Here is a 20,609-nt window from a genome sequence, read left to right as displayed (position 1 = left end):
CATAAGGCAATGGAATGGTAGATGCTAGATCGACATGCTGGTGACAACATTCTGAGTATCCCCTGACATCTTTTACCGTCCCATAAGGCATTGGAATGGTAGATGCTAGATCAACATGCTGAGGACAACATTCTGAGTATCCCCTGACATCTTTTACCGTCCCATGGAGCATTGGAATGGTAGATGCTAGATCAACATGCTGAGGACATACATCAGCCATGTCCCATGAGACTGAAAAGATGTCAGGGAAAACAGAGAGATAGTTATGCTTCCCTTCTAGCAGAGCCACGACCCTTTTAATGTGCTGCAGTCTGGAAACACTTTATGCTGGCCTGGTTGGGATTCTTGTGTGTGTGTGTGTGTGGGGGGGGGGGGGGGGGTTGACGTGTTTAAGTATTCTTGTGGGGACCAGCTGGGGGCATGTTGTTAGTCACCACAAGGTCAAATGTTATTTCCAGGGGGTTTAGGGTTAAGGATTTTGAATGGGACTGAATTGTGTGTCCCCACAAGGTTAGCTGTACAAGAGTGTGTGTGTGAGTAGTGTGTGTGTGTGCGTGTGTGGGTGCGTGCGTGCGTGCGGTATGTGGGTGTGTGTGTGTATGCGTGTGTGGTATGTGGGTGTGTGTGTGTGCGTGCATGTGTGGTATGTGTGTGTGTGTGCATGCATGTGTGGTGTGTGTGTGTGTGTGTGTGTGCATGCATGTGTGGTGTGTGTGTGTGTGCATGCATGTGTGGTGTGTGTGTGTATGGTATGTGGGTGTACGTGTGTGTGTGTGTGGTGTGTATGGTGTGTGTGTGTGTTGTATGTGTGTGTGCGTTGTATGTGTGTGTGTGGTATGAGCGTGTGTGTGGTATGAGTGTGTGTGTGCACGTGTGGGCAAACTAATGAAGCTGTAACATACTGTGGCTGGAACTAATGAACACACTGCTTTTTGTTCTTGGGAAGTTGAGGACTGTGGTATTGTGTATGAAGTCTATATGTACTGTGTGGATTTACTGACTGCTTGGCTACTACCCTCAATGAAAATCACTTCAGTTGACAGAGCAATAGAACTGTCCCAAGGTGTTATCAGAAAGAATGTTCTACAGTCAATTAATCAAACGCTGGTTTAATCTGTAAGTATCCATAGAGTATCTAGTGTTATCTAATAATCACTGATTATAACACACACACACTATAATTACTCTAGGCCTACTGAAAAACAGAACCTTCTTAGGCTATGTAAAACTCACCATTTGATACATGGGAACATGCTGCGGGAGTGGTGGGAACATGCTGCGGGAGTGGTGGGAACATGCTGCGGGAGTGGTGGGAACATGCTGCGGGAGTGGTGGAAACATGCTGCGGGAGTGGTGGGAACATGCTGCGGGAGTGGGGGGAACATGTGCGGGAGTGGTGGGAACATACGCGGGAGTGGTGGGAACATACTGCGGGAGTGGGGGGGAACATGCTGCTGGAGTGGTGGGAACATGCTGCGGGAGTGGTGGGAACATGTGCGGGAGTGGTGGGAACATACGCGGGAGTGGTGGGAACATACTGCGGGAGTGGGGGGGAACATGTGCGGGAGTGGTGGGAACATACTGCGGGAGTGGTGGGAACATGCTGCGGGAGTGGGGGGGAACATGCTGCGGGAGTGGGGGGGGACATGCTGTGGGAGTGGTGGGAACATACTGCGGGAGTGGTGGGGAACATGCTGCGGGAGTGGGGGGGAACATGCTGCGGGAGTGGAGGGAACATACTGCGGGAGTGGGGGGGAACATGCTGCGGGAGTGGTGTGAACATGCTGCAGGAGAGGTGGGAACATGCTGCGGGAGTGGTGCGAACATGCTGCGGGAGTGGTGGGGAACATGCTGCGGGAGTGGGGGGAACATGCTCTGGGAGTGGTGGGGAACATGCTGCGGGAGTGGTGGGAACATGCTGCGGGAGTGGTGGGAACATGCTGCGGGAGTGGGGGGGAACATGCTGCGGGAGTGGTGGGAACATGCTGCGGGAGTGGTGGGAACATGCTGCGGGAGTGGTGGGAACATGCTGCGGGAGTGGTGGGAACATGCTGCGGGAGTGGTGGGAACATGCTGCGGGAGTGGTGGGGAACATGCTGCGGGAGTGGTGGGGAACATGTTGCGGGAGTGGTGGGGAACATGTTGCGGGAGTGGTGGGAACATGCTGCGGGAGTGGTGGGAACATGCTGCGGGAGTGGTGGGAACATGCTGCGGGAGTGGTGGGGAACATGCTGCGGGAGTGGTGGGAACATGCTGCGGGAGTGGTGGGGAACATGCTGCGGGAGTGGGGGGGAACATGTTGCGGGAGTGGTGGGGAACATGCTGCTGGAGTGGTGGGAACATGCTGCGGGAGTGGTGGGAACATGCTGCGGGAGTGGGGGGGAACATGCTGCGGGAGTGGAGGGAACATACTGCGGGAGTGGGGGGGAACATGCTGCGGGAGTGGTGTGAACATGCTGCAGGAGAGGTGGGAACATGCTGCGGGAGTGGTGCGAACATGCTGCGGGAGTGGTGGGGAACATGCTGCGGGAGTGGGGGGAACATGCTCTGGGAGTGGTGGGGAACATGCTGCGGGAGTGGTGGGAACATGCTGCGGGAGTGGTGGGAACATGCTGCGGGAGTGGGGGGGAACATGCTGCGGGAGTGGTGGGAACATGCTGCGGGAGTGGTGGGAACATGCTGCGGGAGTGGTGGGAACATGCTGCGGGAGTGGTGGGAACATGCTGCGGGAGTGGTGGGGAACATGTTGCGGGAGTGGTGGGGAACATGTTGCGGGAGTGGTGGGAACATGCTGCGGGAGTGGTGGGAACATGCTGCGGGAGTGGTGGGAACATGCTGCGGGAGTGGTGGGGAACATGCTGCGGGAGTGGTGGGAACATGCTGCGGGAGTGGTGGGGAACATGCTGCGGGAGTGGGGGGGAACATGTTGCGGGAGTGGTGGGGAACATGCTGCTGGAGTGGTGGGAACATGCTGCGGGAGTGGTGGGAACATGCTGCGGGAGTGGGGGGAACATGTTGCGGGAGTGGGGGGGAACATGTTGCGGGAGTGGGGGGGAAACATGTTGCGGGAGTGGTGGGGGAACATGCTGCGGGAGTGGTGGGGGAACATGCTGCGGGAGTGGGGGGGGAACATGTTGCGGGAGTGGGGGGGGAACATGTTGCGGGAGTGGTGGGAACATGCTGCGGGAGTGGTGGGAACATGCTGCGGGAGTGGTGGGAACATGCTGCGGGAGTGGTGGGAACATGCTGCGGGAGTGGTGGGAACATGCTGCGGGAGTGGTGGGAACATGCTGCGGGAGTGGTGGGAACATGCTGCGGGAGTGGTGGGAACATGCTGCGGGAGTGGTGGGGAACATGTTGCGGGAGTGGTGGGGAACATGTTGCGGGAGTGGTGGGAACATGCTGTGGGAGTGGTGGGAACATGCTGCGGGAGTGGTGGGAACATGCTGCGGGAGTGGTGGGGAACATGCTGCGGGAGTGGTGGGAACATGCTGCGGGAGTGGTGGGGAACATGCTGCGGGAGTGGGGGGGAACATGTTGCGGGAGTGGTGGGGAACATGCTGCTGGAGTGGTGGGAACATGCTGCGGGAGTGGTGGGAACATGCTGCGGGAGTGGGGGGAACATGTTGCGGGAGTGGGGGGGAACATGTTGCGGGAGTGGGGGGGAAACATGTTGCGGGAGTGGTGGGGGAACATGCTGCGGGAGTGGTGGGGGAACATGCTGCGGGAGTGGGGGGGGAACATGTTGCGGGAGTGGTGGGGGAACATGTTGCGGGAGTGGTGGGGGAACATGTTGCGGGAGTGGGGGGGAACATGTTGCGGGAGTGGGGGGGGAACATGTTGCGGGAGTGGGGGGGAACATGTTGCGGGAGTGGGGGGGGAACATGTTGCGGGAGTGGGGGGGGAACATGTTGCGGGAGTGGGGGGGGAACATGTTGCGGGAGTGGGGGGGGAACATGTTGCGGGAGTGGGGGGGAACATGTTGCGGGAGTGGGGGGGGAACATGTTGCGGGAGTGGGGGGGGGAACCTGTTGCGGGAGTGGGGGGGGGAACATGTTGCGGGAGTGGGGGGGAACATGTTGCGGGAGTGGGGGGGGAACATGTTGCGGGAGTGGGGGGGGAACATGTTGCGGGAGTGGGGGGGAACATGTTGCGGGAGTGGGGGGGGGGAACATGTTGCGGGAGTGGGGGGGGAACATGTTGCGGGAGTGGGGGGGAACATGCTGCGGGAGTGGGGGGGGAACATGCTGCGGGAGTGGTGGGAACATGCTGCGGGAGTGGGGGGGGAACATGTTGCGGGAGTGGGGGGGAACATGTTGCGGGAGTGGGGGGGAACATGTTGCGGGAGTGGGGGGGAACATGCTGCGGGAGTGGGGGGGAACATGTTGCGGGAGTGGGGGGGAACATGTTGCGGGAGTGGGGGGAGATATGCTGCGGGAGTGGGGGGGGGGGGACATGTTGCGGGAGTGGGGGGGAGGGAACATGTTGCGGGAGTGGGGGGGAACATGCTGCAGGAGTGGGGGGGAACACGTTGCGGGAGTGGGGGGGGAACATGTTGCGGGAGTGGGGAGGGAACATGTTGCGGGAGTGGGGGGGAACATGTTGCGGGAGTGGGGGGGACATGTTGCGGGAGTGGGGGGGGAACATGTTGCGGGAGTGGGGGGGGACATGTTGCGGGAGTGGGGGGGGACATGTTGCGGGAGTGGTAACATACTGCGGCTACATAAGGACTCTTGTCTAAAGGCTTCGTGGACAGAGAGGTCAGAGAGTCACGGCTGTATTGTTCACTCAGCAGCCATGTGTGTGCGTGTCTGTTATGTGTCTGTGTGTTCTATAGTTATCAAGTCATGAAATCATTTCATCCTTCTATGAGAAAGCCAGAGATCTGGAGGCCTGTGATTAGTCAGAAATCGGCAAGTGTCCAAAACATGACTGAGATTTAGTCATCACTGTGGTTTCTATTTATTTTCCTCTGAGAAAGTCAGAGGGCTCTCTCAGATATAGTCCTAAGTGCCTTTTTTTTTTAAAGGCAGTGATCAGTCAGAAATGTCTGGTTGAAAAAATATATATATATGCCTGAGATGTGTTTGAGATACTATGCAGACTGAACAGCTCATAAAACAGACGTAATTGTTGGCTATTTATGTAATTTTGGTATTTTCTATTTTTATTTTCATATCTACAATTATGTAGGAATGTACCAGACAAGTGTAATTAACATTTTACACTCATGGGAATTGGCCTCTATGGATAGGGCTGAATTGAAATGGGAAAGCATATCCATGGTAGTAATTGAAAGGGAACAGTTTTGGAGATTATGGGAACATCATATGAAATGTATTTATATAGCCCTTCTTACATCAGCTGATTTCTCAAAGTGCTGTACAGAAACCCAGCCTAAAACCCCAAACAGCAAGCAATGCAGGTGAGAAGCACGGTGGCTAGGAAAAACTCCCTAGAAAGGCCAAAACCTAGGAAGAAACCTAGAGAGGAACCAGGCTATGAGGGGTGGCCAGTCCTCTTCTGGCTGTGCCTGGTGGAGATTATAAACCTAGAGAGGAACCAGGCTATGAGGAGTGGCCAGTCCTCTTCTGGCTGTGCCTGGTGGAGATTAGAAACCTAGATAGGAACCAGGCTATGAGGGGTGGCCAGTCCTCTTCTCGCTGTGCCTGGTGGAGATTAGAAACCTAGAGAAGAACCAGGCTATGAGGGGTGGCCTGTCCTCTTCTGGCTGTGCCGGGTAGAGAGGAACCAGCCTATGAGGGGTGGCCAGTCCTCTTCTGGCTGTGCCGGGTAGAGAGGAACCAGGCTATGAGGGGTGGCCAGTCCTCTTCTGGCTGTGCCGGGTAGAGAGGTACCAGGCTATGAGGGGTGGCCAGTCCTCTTCTGGCTGTGCCTGGTGGAGATTAGAAACCTAGATAGGAACCAGGCTATGAGGGGTGGCCAGTCCTCTTCTGGCTGTGCCGGGTAGAGAGGAACCAGGCTATGAGGGGTGGCCAGTCCTCTTCTGGCTGTGCCGGGTAGAGAGGAACCAGGCTATGAGGGGTGGCCAGTCCTCTTCTGGCTGTGCCGGGTAGAGAGGTACCAGGCTATGAGGGGTGGCCAGTCCTCTTCTGGCTGTGCCGGGTAGAGAGGAACCAGGCTATGAGGGGTGGCCAGTCCTCTTCTGGCTGTGCCGTGTGGTGATAGACCAAATGCGAGGACACAATCGTTCACCTGGCACAAGACTGAATCCTAACATTACACTGTTGATTTGATGTGCTGTGCTTTTCACAACATTTGTTAAAATAATGAAATCTGAAAATACTCTGGATACATTCAGTAAGGAATATTCCTGGAAAATGTTGTTGTCACGTTCTGACCTTTATTTCCTGTGTTTTGTATTTAGTTAGTATGGTCAGGGCGTGAGTTGGGTGGGCAGTCTATGTTTGATTTTCTATGATTTGGGGTTTTCTATGTTTCGGCCTAGTATGGTTCTCAATCAGAGGCAGGTGTCATTAGTTGTCTCTGATTGAGAATCATACTTAGGTAGCCTGGGTGTCACTGTGTGTTTGTGGGTGATTGTTCCTGTCTTTGTGTTTTGCACCAGATAGGGTTGTTTAGGGTTTCACACGTTTCTTGTTTTGTTGTATCAGTTGTTCATGAGTAAGTTTACATATTAAAAGAACCATGGACACTTACCACGCCGCATATTGGTCCTCTGATCCTTTTCGCCTCTCCTCTTCGGAAGAAGAGGAGGAAATCCCTTACAGTTGTGGTGCAACATAAGACAAAAAAATGACAACGGTTTGAGTGAGAGGACTAACTGGTGTCGCCAAGTGGACACACACACACACACACACACACACACACACACACACACACACACACACACACACACACACACACACACACACACACACACACACTTCTCCAAAAGTATTCACAGTTCCTTAGTAATTTCAATGCACTTGTATAACTCAAAAGAATAGTTTCCAACTATAGGAAGGAGTCATTCAGGTGCGTGTGACGCGCCAAACTTTCTTCACAATAAACAAACACATTCTGTTCAGAACAATGACGTTGTGTCATCTGGTAACTGTACATCACACGTAGTGATCATAAACGGTGGCACTGTAAACTACTTTTATGATGTGTTTTCAAGTGCTTGTTATGACATCAGAGCTGTATTTATTTTAACCCTCAATGTCTCATTTTTCAAAATTCATCGACTCCTCTCGATTTACAGTAGTTCCCCTTCACTCAGACAACAACACATGTTCAACAGTTTCCCAGTCAGCTGGAGGGATGAGGGGACATCTTCTTGTCACTCACAGCGCTCTAGTTCAGAACAGCGGTCAGTCAAAACACATACAGAGCTGTGAAGTGGAGAAACTGAGCTCTGACGTCATGTACAGCATGTTACTCTACTGCCACTGCGTTCCAGGTGCTTAAATATGCAACCAACCCCTAAACGGGTACAAATGTAAAGGATTAATTGGAACCATGAACAATGACTGTGGTTAGAGAGGAGGTCTGGTACTGGGGTTAGAGAGGAGGTCTGGTACTGTGGTTAGAGAGGAGGTCTGGTACTGTGGTTAGAGAGGAGGTCTGGTACTGTGGTTAGAGAGGAGGTCTGGTACTGGGGATAGAGAGGAGGTCTGGTACTGGGGATAGAGAGGAGGTCTGGTACTGGGGATAGAGAGGAGGTCTGGTACTGGGGATAGAGAGGAGGTCTGGTACTGGGGATAGAGAGGAGGTCTGGTACTGGGGATAGAGAGGAGGTCTGGTACTGTGGTTAGAGAGGAGGTCTGGTACTGTGGTTAGAGAGGAGGTCTGGTACTGTGGTTAGAGAGGAGGATAGAGAAGAGGTCTGGTACTGTGGTTAGAGAGGAGGTCTGGAGGTTTGATACATCCAGTGTGTGTTGTTTCCTGTATGCTCATCTTTTTAAACATCTAAGCAGACATGTTGACAGTAATGATGGACTGGTTCTGCTGTTACACATTCAAAACCAAGCAGTCGGTAAGCACCATGAAAATATGCTTTTTATTCACATCTACAGATGGCGTGGTTTCTTCATGATCACAATCACCACGTTGATATCCATTCTTTCTGATCACAATCACCACATTGATCTCCATTCTTCCTGATCACAATCACCACATTGATCTCCATTCTTTCTGATTACGTGTTGCTCTGTTCTGGGCCAGGTCTTTCCTTGAACCACACAATTGGACCATAATCAAGATTAGACCAAAATAGAGTTTGCTTTTTGGAGTATGGTGTCAAAAAAGAAGAGCATCTCTTTATTACAGACAGACCTCTCCCCATCTTTACAACCACTAAATCTATAGATTTTGACCATGACAGTTTACAATCTAAAGTAATGGCAAGTAATTTCATCTCTTCAACTTGTTCAACTTGTTCAACAGCCAAACCAGGACCAGTTTATTACTGGCCACCCATCCCAAAACAGACTGCAATTCCTTGTTAAGGGTTTCAGTGACTTCATTAGCTGTGGTTGCTGATGTGTATTTGGTTGAATCATCAGCATACATGGACACACATGCTTTGTTTAATGCCAGAGGCAGGTCATTGGTAAAACTAGAAAAGAGTAGAGGGCCTAGAGATCTGCCCTGCGGTACACCACACTTTACATGTTTGACATTAGAGACGGTTCCATTAAAGAAAACCCTTCGAGTTCTATTAGATAGATAGCTCTGAAGCCACGATATGGTTGAAAAGCAATAACATATACGTTCTCAACAACAGGTTCTGGTCAATGATATCAAAGGCTGCACTGAAATCTAACAGTACAGCTCCCACAATCTTCTTATTATCAATTTCTTTCAACCAATCATCAGTCATTTGTGTCAGTGCAGTACATGCTGAGTGCCCTTCTCTATAAGCATGCCGAAAGTCTGTTGTTAATTTGCTTACAGAGAAATAGCATTGTATTTGGTCAACACACCATTTTTTCCAATAATTTGCTAAAAGTTGGCAGCAAGCTGATAGGTCTGCTGTTAGAACCAGTAAAGTCCACTTTATCACTCTTGCGTAGCGGAATGACTTTGGCTTCCCTCCAGGCCTGAGGACAAAGACTTTCTTGTAGACTCAGATGAAAGATATGACAGATAGAAAGCTACTGAGGATGGTAGCTGACTCTATAGCCACTCCTACTGACTCTGTAGCCACTCCTACTGACTCTATAGCCACTCCTACTGAGGATGGTAGCTGACTCTATAGCCACTCCTACTGAGGATGGTAGCTGACTCTATAGCCACTCCTGTCTAAGCTGTCAATGCCAGGAGGATTGTCATTATTGATCGTTAACAATCATTTTTCCACCTCTCCCAAACTAAATTTACAAAATTCAAACTTTTCTCTCATTATTTGTTATTTTATGCATGAATACGAGGACTCACTGTTCATTGTTGGCATTCCCTGCTTAAGTTTGCCCACTTTGCCAATGAATTCCGGCCCATAATTCCATTTAAAGGACTGCAAAATATAATATCATTGATCTTGGCCTCATACAGTTTCTTCTTTGTGTTCAGTTTAGTCACATCATTTCTCAGTTTGCAGTAAGTCAGCCAGTCAGATGTACAGCCAGACTTATTAGCCACTCCTTTTGCCCCCATCTCTTTCAACCATACAGTTCTTCAATTCCTCACAATCCATGGAGCCTTAACAGTTCTAACAGTCAGTTTCTTAACAGGTTCATGTTTATCAATAAATGGAAGAAGCAATTAAATAAATTATCAATTGCAGCATCTGGATGCTCCTTATTAATCACATCAGACCAACAAATATTTTTTACGTCATCCACATAAGAGTGGATAAGAGCAAAATATTGTATGATCTCTTATCTACTATTTTAGGCCCAGTTGTTGGAACTTTGTCTTTCCTGGATACAGCCACTATATTGTGATCACTGCATCCAATGGGTAAGGATACAGCTTCAGAACAAAGCTCTACAGTCAGTATTAGTAAAAATGTGATCGATACATGTGGATGATCTTGTTCCTGTAGTGTTTGTAAACACCCTGGCAGGTTGATTAATAACCTGAACCAGATTACAGGCACTGGTTACAGTGAGAAGCTTCCTGTTGAGCAGACAGCTTGATGAAAACCAGTCAATATTCAGGTCCCCAAATAAGTAGACCTTTGTTTACATCACACTATCAAGCATTTCACACATATTATCTAGGTACTGACTGTACTTGGTGACCCATAGCAACAGCCCAAAAGAAAAGGCTTTAGCCAAGTGAACCTGCAACCACAACACTTCAATAACACATAAGATCTTCTCTAAGCATTACAGGGATATGGCTCTGAATATATACAGCAACACCTCCCCTATAAACATTACAGGGATATGGCTCTGAATATATACAACACCTCCCCTATAAACATTACAGGGATATGGCTCTGAATATATACAACACCTCCCCTATAAACATTACAGGGATATGGCTCTGAATATATACAGCACCTCCCCTATAAACATTACAGGGATATGGCTCTGAATATATACAGCACCTCCCCTATAAACATTACAGGGATATGGCTCTGAATATATACAGCACCTCCCCTATAAACATTACAGGGATATGGCTCTGAATATATACAGCAACACCTCCCCTATAAACATTACAGGGATATGGCTCTGAATATATACAGCAACACCTCCCCTATAAACATTACAGGGATATGGCTCTGAATATATACAGCAACACCTCCCCTATAAACATTACAGGGATATGGCTCTGAATATATACAGCACCTCCCCTATAAACATTACAGGGATATGGCTCTGAATATATACAACACCTCCCCTATAAACATTACAGGGATATGGCTCTGAATATATACAACACCTCCCCTATAAACATTACAGGGATATGGCTCTGAATATATACAACACCTCCCCTATAAACATTACAGGGATATGGCTCTGAATATATACAACACCTCCCCTATAAGCATTACAGGGATATGGCTCTGAATATATACAGCAACACCTCCCCTATAAACATTACAGGGATATGGCTCTGAATATATACAGCACCTCCCCTATAAACATTACAGGGATGTGGCTCTGAATATATACAGCACCTCCCCTATAAACATTACAGGGATATGGCTCTGAATATATACAACACCTCCCCTATAAACATTACAGGGATATGGCTCTGAATATATACAGCACCTCCCCTATAAACATTACAGGGATATGGCTCTGAATATATACAGCAACACCTCCCCTATAAACATTACAGGGATATGGCTCTGAATATATACAACACCTCCCCTATAAACATTACAGGGATATGGCTCTGAATATATACAACACCTCCCCTATAAACATTACAGGGATATGGCTCTGAATATATACAGCACCTCCCCATAAACATTACAGGGATATGGCTCTGAATATATACAGCAACACCTCCCCTATAAACATTACAGGGATATGGCTCTGAATATATACAGCACCTCCCCTATAAACATTACAGGGATATGGCTCTGAATATATACAGCAACACCTCCCCTATAAACATTACAGGGATATGGCTCTGAATATATACAGCACCTCCCCTATAAACATTACAGGGATATGGCTCTGAATATATACAACACCTCCCCTATAAACATTACAGGGATATGGCTCTGAATATATACAACACCTCCCCTATAAACATTACAGGGATATGGCTCTGAATATATACAACACCTCCCCTATAAACATTACAGGGATATGGCTCTGAATATATACAACACCTCCCCTATAAGCATTACAGGGATATGGCTCTGAATATATACAGCAACACCTCCCCTATAAACATTACAGGGATATGGCTCTGAATATATACAGCACCTCCCCTATAAACATTACAGGGATGTGGCTCTGAATATATACAGCACCTCCCCTATAAACATTACAGGGATATGGCTCTGAATATATACAACACCTCCCCTATAAACATTACAGGGATATGGCTCTGAATATATACAGCACCTCCCCTATAAACATTACAGGGATATGGCTCTGAATATATACAGCAACACCTCCCCTATAAACATTACAGGGATATGGCTCTGAATATATACAACACCTCCCCTATAAACATTACAGGGATATGGCTCTGAATATATACAACACCTCCCCTATAAACATTACAGGGATATGGCTCTGAATATATACAGCACCTCCCCATAAACATTACAGGGATATGGCTCTGAATATATACAGCAACACCTCCCCTATAAACATTACAGGGATATGGCTCTGAATATATACAGCACCTCCCCTATAAACATTACAGGGATATGGCTCTGAATATATACAGCACCTCCCCTATAAGCATTACAGGGATATGGCTCTGAATATATACAACACCTCCCCTATAAACATTACAGGGATATGGCTCTGAATATATACAGCACCTCCCCTATAAGCATTACAGGGATATGGCTCTGAATATATACAACACCTCCCCTATAAACATTACAGGGATATGGCTCTGAATATATACAGCACCTCCCCTATAAGCATTACAGGGATATGGCTCTGAATATATACAACACCTCCCCTATAAACATTACAGGGATGTGGCTCTGAATATATACAGCAACACCTCCCCTATAAACATTACAGGGATATGGCTCTGAATATATACAGCAACACCTCCCCTATAAACATTACAGGGATATGGCTCTGAATATATACAGCAACACCTCCCCTATAAACATTACAGGGATATGGCTCTGAATATATACAACACCTCCCCTATAAACATTACAGGGATATGGCTCTGAATATATACAACACCTCCCCTATAAACATTACAGGGATATGGCTCTGAATATATACAGCAGCACTTCCCCCATAAGCATTCCTGTCTCTTCTATAGATGCTATATCCGTGTATTGTTACTGATGTATCATCAAATGAATTATCTAAGTGAGTCTCAGAAATGGCTAATATACGAATGTTATCTGGTGTTAGAAAGTTATTGATTCCATGAACCTTATTTCTAAGGCATCATATATTAATATGGGTTATTTTCAGCCCTTTCCTGGGTGGCTGATCAGAGACTTAATACTGAAAAGAGATAACTAAGCAACAGAAAAATAAATACATTCATCAGAGTCCATTAATCAATTGGTGTGAGTGTGTGTGTGTGCTGGGGGTTGAAGCTACGAACCCATAAGCTTGGTTCCCTCATCCCGTCCAGGTCCAGGCTTCTGGGAGGGAGGGTGGACAATGAGCCTGTCATAGTTGATGTAAGCAATGTCCCCACGCGCTCTGGCAGCTTTCATGGGATCAGTTCTTTCATCTTCTGGTGCACAGCTTCAGGATAGTCCTCGTTGAGGAAGATATACGTTCCTCTCAAGTTCTTGGCTCTTTCCAGAACAGCTACCTTGAACCTCAGGGCCTGTCACCTGGGCCTGTCACCTGGGCCTGTCACCTGGGCCGGTGGTGGGTTTTCCAGTCCTGTGGGCGCGCTCCACCTCAGTCTTCTTCAATTTCACAGAGATCATTTCCCTCACTTTGTCCTCAGACTCTGTCCAGGTCTCATGTGGAGATTCTGCAATTCTGTCCACAACCATGTTGTTCCGCCTTGATTGTCCATTGAGTCTGATTTATCTGTCATTGTTATCATGGATTCACACAACTGATGTATTCTGTCAATGACTTGCAGATTGCTGTCATCTTGCCGTTCTCCTGTTTCAACTCGTCGAGCTGACCCTGGGAGAACTGCAAACTCTTCTTCAGGTCCTGAACCTCTCTGGTCAGGTCTTACATTATTTTATTAGTTAGTGACTAGTTAGTGACTAGTTAGTGACTAGTTAGTGACTCCACCAGGTATTTGGTTGTTGTTGTAACAACTGCTTGCAGAACTTTTGTTTGTGATGAAGATCCTTCACCCTGTGATAGAGAGACACCACTGTCCTCAACGGTACTCCCATCGGCTTTGGTCTTTGTCATGGTAGCTAACAACGTATGCTAGGCAGTTACTCCTCTCAGTTCCAGACAGGGCAGGTCACGGGGAAGATTGAAAACAACAGACAGCAGGGATCTAGACAGCCACAACACCGGACAATCTGCAGGCCCAGCCACAATGACTAACTGTGTCGCGAGCTGCATTCAAGCCCTCAAGAAAACCCCGCTAGCTTGATATACAGCTAGCTAGCAACGCCAGATAGCTCCCCAGACCCGTCCTTGGTTGGCAGAATCACTGGACAGAGACTAGCAGTCCCAGCAACGGATGCCAACTGCGTCCCGGGATCCCAAATAAAAAGTTATCTAGCTACTAAGAACTTTCCACTTTCAAAACTTTTCTAAACAACAAAACCTCTTCCTCATTCCGCGTTCAACAGGAAGTGGCCTGTTCACCTTCTCTATGTGGCATCGCTTGTTTTGCTGTGTGGAGTGAAAGCGGTTTCCTTCAGCAGGAAGACCATGCTCTCTCTCTGGCTGTCCCACTGTCGAAGCTCATCCCAAATGGCACCCAATTCCCTATATGTGAAGAGTAGTGGACGATATAGGGCATAGTGTACCATTTGGGACGCAGACTAAGTGGGCTGATGAGAGGGAGAGTGGTAAAAAAAGGATACAGGCCATCACCACTAACCCCATTTACACCTGGTTCTAACATGCGTCCTTTATCCTGATCTTGTCCACATTCTGATTGTGCCCACATTTTCAGACAGGTATAGGCAATTAAAAGATGCATTGTGATCAGATCTTATAAGTGTAAACAGACAAGATCAGGACAAGATCAGGATGAAGGACGCATGTTAACGGCGGGTATAAACGGAGCTTTTAAAATTAGGCTATAGACAGCGCCTCACTGAGGTAGAACATCTCTACTGCAGGGTCACAAACATCAGAACAACACTGGGGTGCTTCTTGGACTTTGTGGATATGGAATACAATGTGCTGGATGGATGAATGTATTGAAATAGTTGGGTACAATGTATTTAATGACATTTTGAAATCTGTTCACTGTTATAGTGATACTGTACATGGTTGCAGAAAAGTCACTCATATTCAACCCTAGAAAGGTGTGTCTGCTCTGAGGGGTGTCCTAACGACAACTGATCAGACGATACAAAATCAATGTAATTTGGCTGGTTGCCCTAACAATGTCTAGTTGCCCCAGCTCTTTTAACCTCCGGGGTGCTTTTAATTCAAGCCAGTAGATGTGGAAGTGATTTATTTCTGATTGGCTTAGACTTCTCCTCGTGTTATACAAGAGGAGTGAAGCTCATCTGGGGTTGATTTCCTCCCCCCAAGTACTGATTGGTCGACAGAGACCAGCTGGGATTGATGACAGATAGGCTGAGGTATGTGTCCTGTAGAGGAGGAGAGTTATGATTGGTGCATCACTGGGCCTGGGCCTCCGTTACACTCCTCAAGGAACACAGCTGGAGGGAGGAACCATAGAACACTAGAACGCACTTGGCGTTCTAGTGGAACGCACTTGGCGTTCTAGTGGAACCATAGTACTCACTTTGTGTTCTATTGGGAAACTTTTACTATAGAAACTTCTAAACTTTTTCTCCTTGCAAATCAATTACATTTACAGTTAGTATACTAGCTCCAACAATTACATTGTTTTGACCTGTCACCTACTTAAAATGGTTATTTGTTGTGGGTAGAGAGGCTGGAAGGAGCAGGGGCAGCTCTAGACATTTGGGGGCCCTAAGTGAGGTTTGGTTTTGGGGCCACCCACCTAAGGGCAAAACATTTGTATCCTTTCTCTTGACGGCAGAGAGAAAACAGAGACAAAAATGTAAGTTTTCAAATGGAATTGAGTGAAGTAGCAGCACATATGTTTAATGAGCAACTAATGAGCGTAGAGAGTCTCACAAGTTTGGCGAAATTACCTCATATCTTTCAGTCTAATATGGCTATTTAGTAACTTTTATAGCTCTTTGTTCAGAAGCACGTTTTTTTTGTAAGTAGTTCTAGGCAACTGGCCTCTCAAAAGTTTAGCTGGAATTTAGCCCGAAAGGATTTGAGAAATGTGATTGGATGGAGATGTCTATGACATTGGCCTACAGCTGCGCAGAATATCAGATCTCAGCAACGATTGGAGAAATGTTTAACATCACCGCTACCGCATCCTTATATATATATATGTATGTATGTATGTATGTATGTATGTATGTATGTATGATGTATGTATGTATGTATGATGTATGTATGTATGTATGTATGTATGTATGTATGTATGTATGTATGTATGTATGTATGTATGTATGTATGTATGTATGTATGTATGTATGTATGTATGTATGTATGATGTATGTGTGTATGTATGTATGTGTGTATGTATGTATGTATGTATGTATGTATGTATGTATGTATGTATGTATGTATGTATGTATGTATGTATGTATGTATGTATGTATGTGTGTATGTATGTATGTATGTATGTATGTGTGTATGTATGTATGTATGATGTATATATGTATGTATGTATATATGTATGTATGTATATATATATATATATATATATATATATATATATATATATATATGTATGTATGTATGTATGTATGTATGTATGTATGTATGTATGTATGTATGTATGATGTATATATGTATGTATGTATATATGTATGTATGTATATATGTATGTATGTATGTATATATATATGTATGTATGTATGTATGTATGTATGTATGTATGTATGGATGTATGTATGTATGTATGTGTGTATGTATGTATGTATGTATATCTCTTTACATAAGCACAATGTGCAAGTGACAGCTTGGAATGTCTAACTGAAATACGGGACAAAAAATAATATATATATATATAAATTACTGGTGTTTGTTGATAAAATCTGGGACATAATTGTTTCTTTGCGGGACAAAGGGACAAAATGCAGGATTGTCCCACACGATCCGGGATATGTGGTCACCCAAAGGCCGTTTGTCACTGGCCTACACACAATACCCCATAATGTCAAAGTGGAATTATGTTTTTCAAAATGTTTACAAATTAATAAAAATGAAAAGCTGAAATGTCTTGAGTCAATATGTATTCAACCCCTTAGTTATGACAAAAATAAGTTCAGGAGTAAAGATGTGCTTAACAAATCACATAAGTTGTGTGAACTCATTCCGTGTGCAATAAGTGTTTAACATGTTTTTTTGAGTGACTTCCTCATCTCTGTACCCCACATGCACAAATACATTTAAGGTCCCTCTGTCAAGCAGTGAATTTCAAACACAGATACAAAGACCAATGCCTCACAAGGGGCACCTAACAAAAAGCAGACATTACCTCTCCCTTTGAGCATAGTGAAGTTATTAATTACACTTTGGATGGTGTATCAATACACCCAGTCACTACCACGATACAGGCGTCATTCCTTGGTTGGATCAAGGACTTTGTAATTTACCGCCCACTGAGGGTCCTCATGAATATAAACTAATACTTAGCACTTTATAAACTAATACTCTGATGAACTGACCATGAACACAGGGGCGCCCCAGGGGTGTGTCCTTTCTCCGTTGTTGTTCTCTATCTACACTAACGAGATGAAGAAACAAGGAAACAATGTGAGCCTTTTTAAGTACGTGGATGACATGGCTCTGGTAGGGCTCTTTATTAAAGATGCTAAGTCAGATGGGAGCAGCTGTTTTAAAACAGACCAACCACCTTCAAGAATGGTGTCGGTCAAGTGGCCTCCACATCAATGTGGAAAAGACAAAGGAGCTGATCATCAATGGCAGCAATTTACCAACGTCCCAACCAGTGTTTTAAATATAGAGGGACACAAATTGATAACAGGCTGAGTTGTACAGAGAATGCAGACTGTATAACAAAAAAAAAAAGCAAGCCAACGCCTGCTCTTAAAAATCAGGAAATTAAAGGGGTTTGGGTTGTGCCAGAATGTTCTGGAGAGGGTGTACAGCAGCTTGGTGGAGAGGATCCTCACGTTCAATATAACAGTCTGTTATGGTAATCTGAGGGTGGCTAAGCACACAGGCAAACTCCTAGAGGAAAACCTGGTTCAGTCTTGTTTTCCAACGAACACATGGAGGGGAATTCACCTTTCAGCAGGACAATAACATAACGTACAAGGGTAAATCTACACTGGAGTTGCTTACCGAGAACAAAGGGAATGTTCCTGAGTTACAGTTGACTTAAATCTACTTTAAAATCTATGGCGAGACTTGAAAATGGTTGTCTAGCAACAATCAACAACCGATTTGAGCTTGAAGAATTTAATAAATGGGTAAATATTGCACAATCCAGGCGTGGACAGCTCTTAGAGACTTACCCAGAAAGACTCAAAGCTCTTAGTCTTACCCAGAAAGACTCATAGCTGTAATCGCTGGCAAAGGCTTTCACTGTCATTATGGGGTATTGTGTGTACTTTCTGAAGGCACTGTGTTACATACAGCTGGGTGAGCGTTGAGAATTTGGGCAAGTAATGTACAGTATATCTCTATATATGTGGACCTAGAGTCAGGACCTGTCGCTTGTAATGTACAGTATATCTCTATATATGTAGACCTAGAGTCAGGACCTGTCGCTTGTAATGTGCAGTATATCTCTATATATATAGACCTAGAGTCAGGACCTGTCGTTTGTAGTTTTGCTGATTTATCTGATGAATTGCCAGTTCAAGATGCAGATATAAATGCACAACTCATTGTAAAATCTTTTCTTCCATTTGCTTTGTCTCCAGGCTCGTCCTAAAGGGGAAGGCCTGACCCCATATCAGGGCAAGAAGAGATGTTTTGGGGAATACAAGTGCCCTAAATGCAAGAGGAAGTGGATGAGTGGAAACTCCTGGGCCAACATGGGACAAGAATGCATCAAGTGCCACATCAACGTTTACCCTCAGAAGCAGGTAAATAGTAACATTTTAATTTAGTATCCATGATATAAGCCTGGTCTCAGATCTGTTTGTGCTGTCTTGCATATAGGCCTACATATGAGAGCAGGCTACCATGACATTCCTCCATCCTACTGTTGTATTGGCTCAAGGACAAGGTTACCATGACATTCCTCCATCAGACTGTCCTATTGGCTCAAGGACCAGGTTACCATGACGTTCCTCCATCCGTCTGTTCTATTGGCTCAAGGACATAGCTCATTATTTAAACGGATTGTGTAACTGAAGTATTTATTACTGACATATAAACTAATACTTAGCACTATAAACTAATACTTAGCACTTTATAAACTAATACTTAGCACTTTATAAACTAATACATAGCGCTTTATAAACTAATACTTAGCACTATAAACTAATACTTAGCACTATAAACTAATACTTAGCGCTTTATAAACGAATACTTAGCACTTTATAAACTAATACTTGGCGCTTTGTAAACTAATACTTAGCACATTATAAACTACTACTTATCACTTTATAAACTAATACTTAGCGCTTTATAAACTAATACTTAGCGCTTTATAAACTAATACGTAGTGCTTTATAAACTAATACTTAGCGCTGTATAAACTAATACTTAGCGCATTATAAACTAATACTTAGCACTTTATAAACTAATACTTATCACTTTATAAACTACTTATGAAGACTTTGTAAATCCTATAAATAGCCGTGGCCAGGTCTCCCTTGTGAAAGAGGTCTTCGCACCTCAATGGGACCTGGATACATAAAAGGTTGAACACATTGTGTTGTAAATATCTTAATGTAAAGTGTGTTACCTGTGTTTCTCTGTGTTTTAAACAGCTTAATGTTACCTGTGTTTCTCTGTGTAGAGACCTCTGGAGAAACCTGATGGGTTAGATGTTTCAGACCAGAGCAAGGAGCACCCACAGCACCTGTGTGAAAGATGCAAGGTCCTTGGCTACTACTGTCGTCGCGTGCAATAAAAACCTGTCGTTATCTGGTTCATGGAGTTGCCCTCTAGACACTGATCTTGGGTCAGTTTAGTATTTTCTCCACCAATGGTTAAGGTCAGGTCTGGGGGAGGGGAAGCTGTACCTAGAGTAAACTTCACCCTGGAGCCAAGTTCACTTCCCTGGCCTTAAGTTCACTTAAACCTCCAGTGGTTTATGAAGAGGCAAAAATCATCTAAATGTGTTTTATATATATATATATATATATATATATATATATATATATATATATATATTTAATCTCAGTAAAAATAGGCATGATTGTCCTGTCGTACTCTGTTGTACTGTGAAACATTTACCTGTTTGTGTTCCCTACATGTGTGTAAATTGGGGACAATTCCATTTCAACTAAGTCAATTCAGGAAGTAAGTTTACTTCCTGAATTGAAGTGAAATTTACCCAAACCCTGGTGTTTCGTGTGTGTTTTATGACGATATCCCTGGATTCCAAAGGCGTGTTGTCGACAAGCGCATAGCCTTAACTGTTCAAAGTCATTTACGCTTGAATCGACATCGTTTACCGTGAATAAGAACTCTGAGAATGTCGGGGAGAGAAATGGCCTTTTTTTAAAAGGGGCATTTTTAGCAGTGCGACACAGTAACACTGGCTGACAACCCACACTTGATTGGATCCCGGCCCAAGTGAAGTGAATTAGGTTGGTGTTGGGTCATAGTAATAATAACAATAATATATAATTATAAAATAATATCAACTCAGAG

General features: G+C 45.4%; 1 protein-coding gene across 1 annotated transcript in view; it reads left to right on the top strand.

Moving 5' to 3' along the window:
* The window catches only part of LOC116357494 (zinc finger CCHC domain-containing protein 24-like), a 42,475-nt gene extending 22,439 nt beyond the window's left edge, over positions 1-20,036 (top strand). The window contains exons 3-4 of the mRNA XM_031805249.1: positions 18,704-18,868; positions 19,750-20,036. Coding sequence (XP_031661109.1) covers positions 18,704-18,868; positions 19,750-19,863 — 279 coding nt within the window. The 3' untranslated portion in view covers positions 19,864-20,036. The remainder of the gene's footprint in view (positions 1-18,703; positions 18,869-19,749) is intronic.
* The last annotated feature ends 573 nt before the right edge of the window (positions 20,037-20,609 follow it).

This window comes from Oncorhynchus kisutch, linkage group LG25 (assembly GCF_002021735.2).
Source record: "Oncorhynchus kisutch isolate 150728-3 linkage group LG25, Okis_V2, whole genome shotgun sequence".
Classification (NCBI taxonomy): domain Eukaryota; kingdom Metazoa; phylum Chordata; class Actinopteri; order Salmoniformes; family Salmonidae; genus Oncorhynchus; species Oncorhynchus kisutch.
This window is presented reverse-complemented; position numbering and strand designations above follow the sequence as displayed.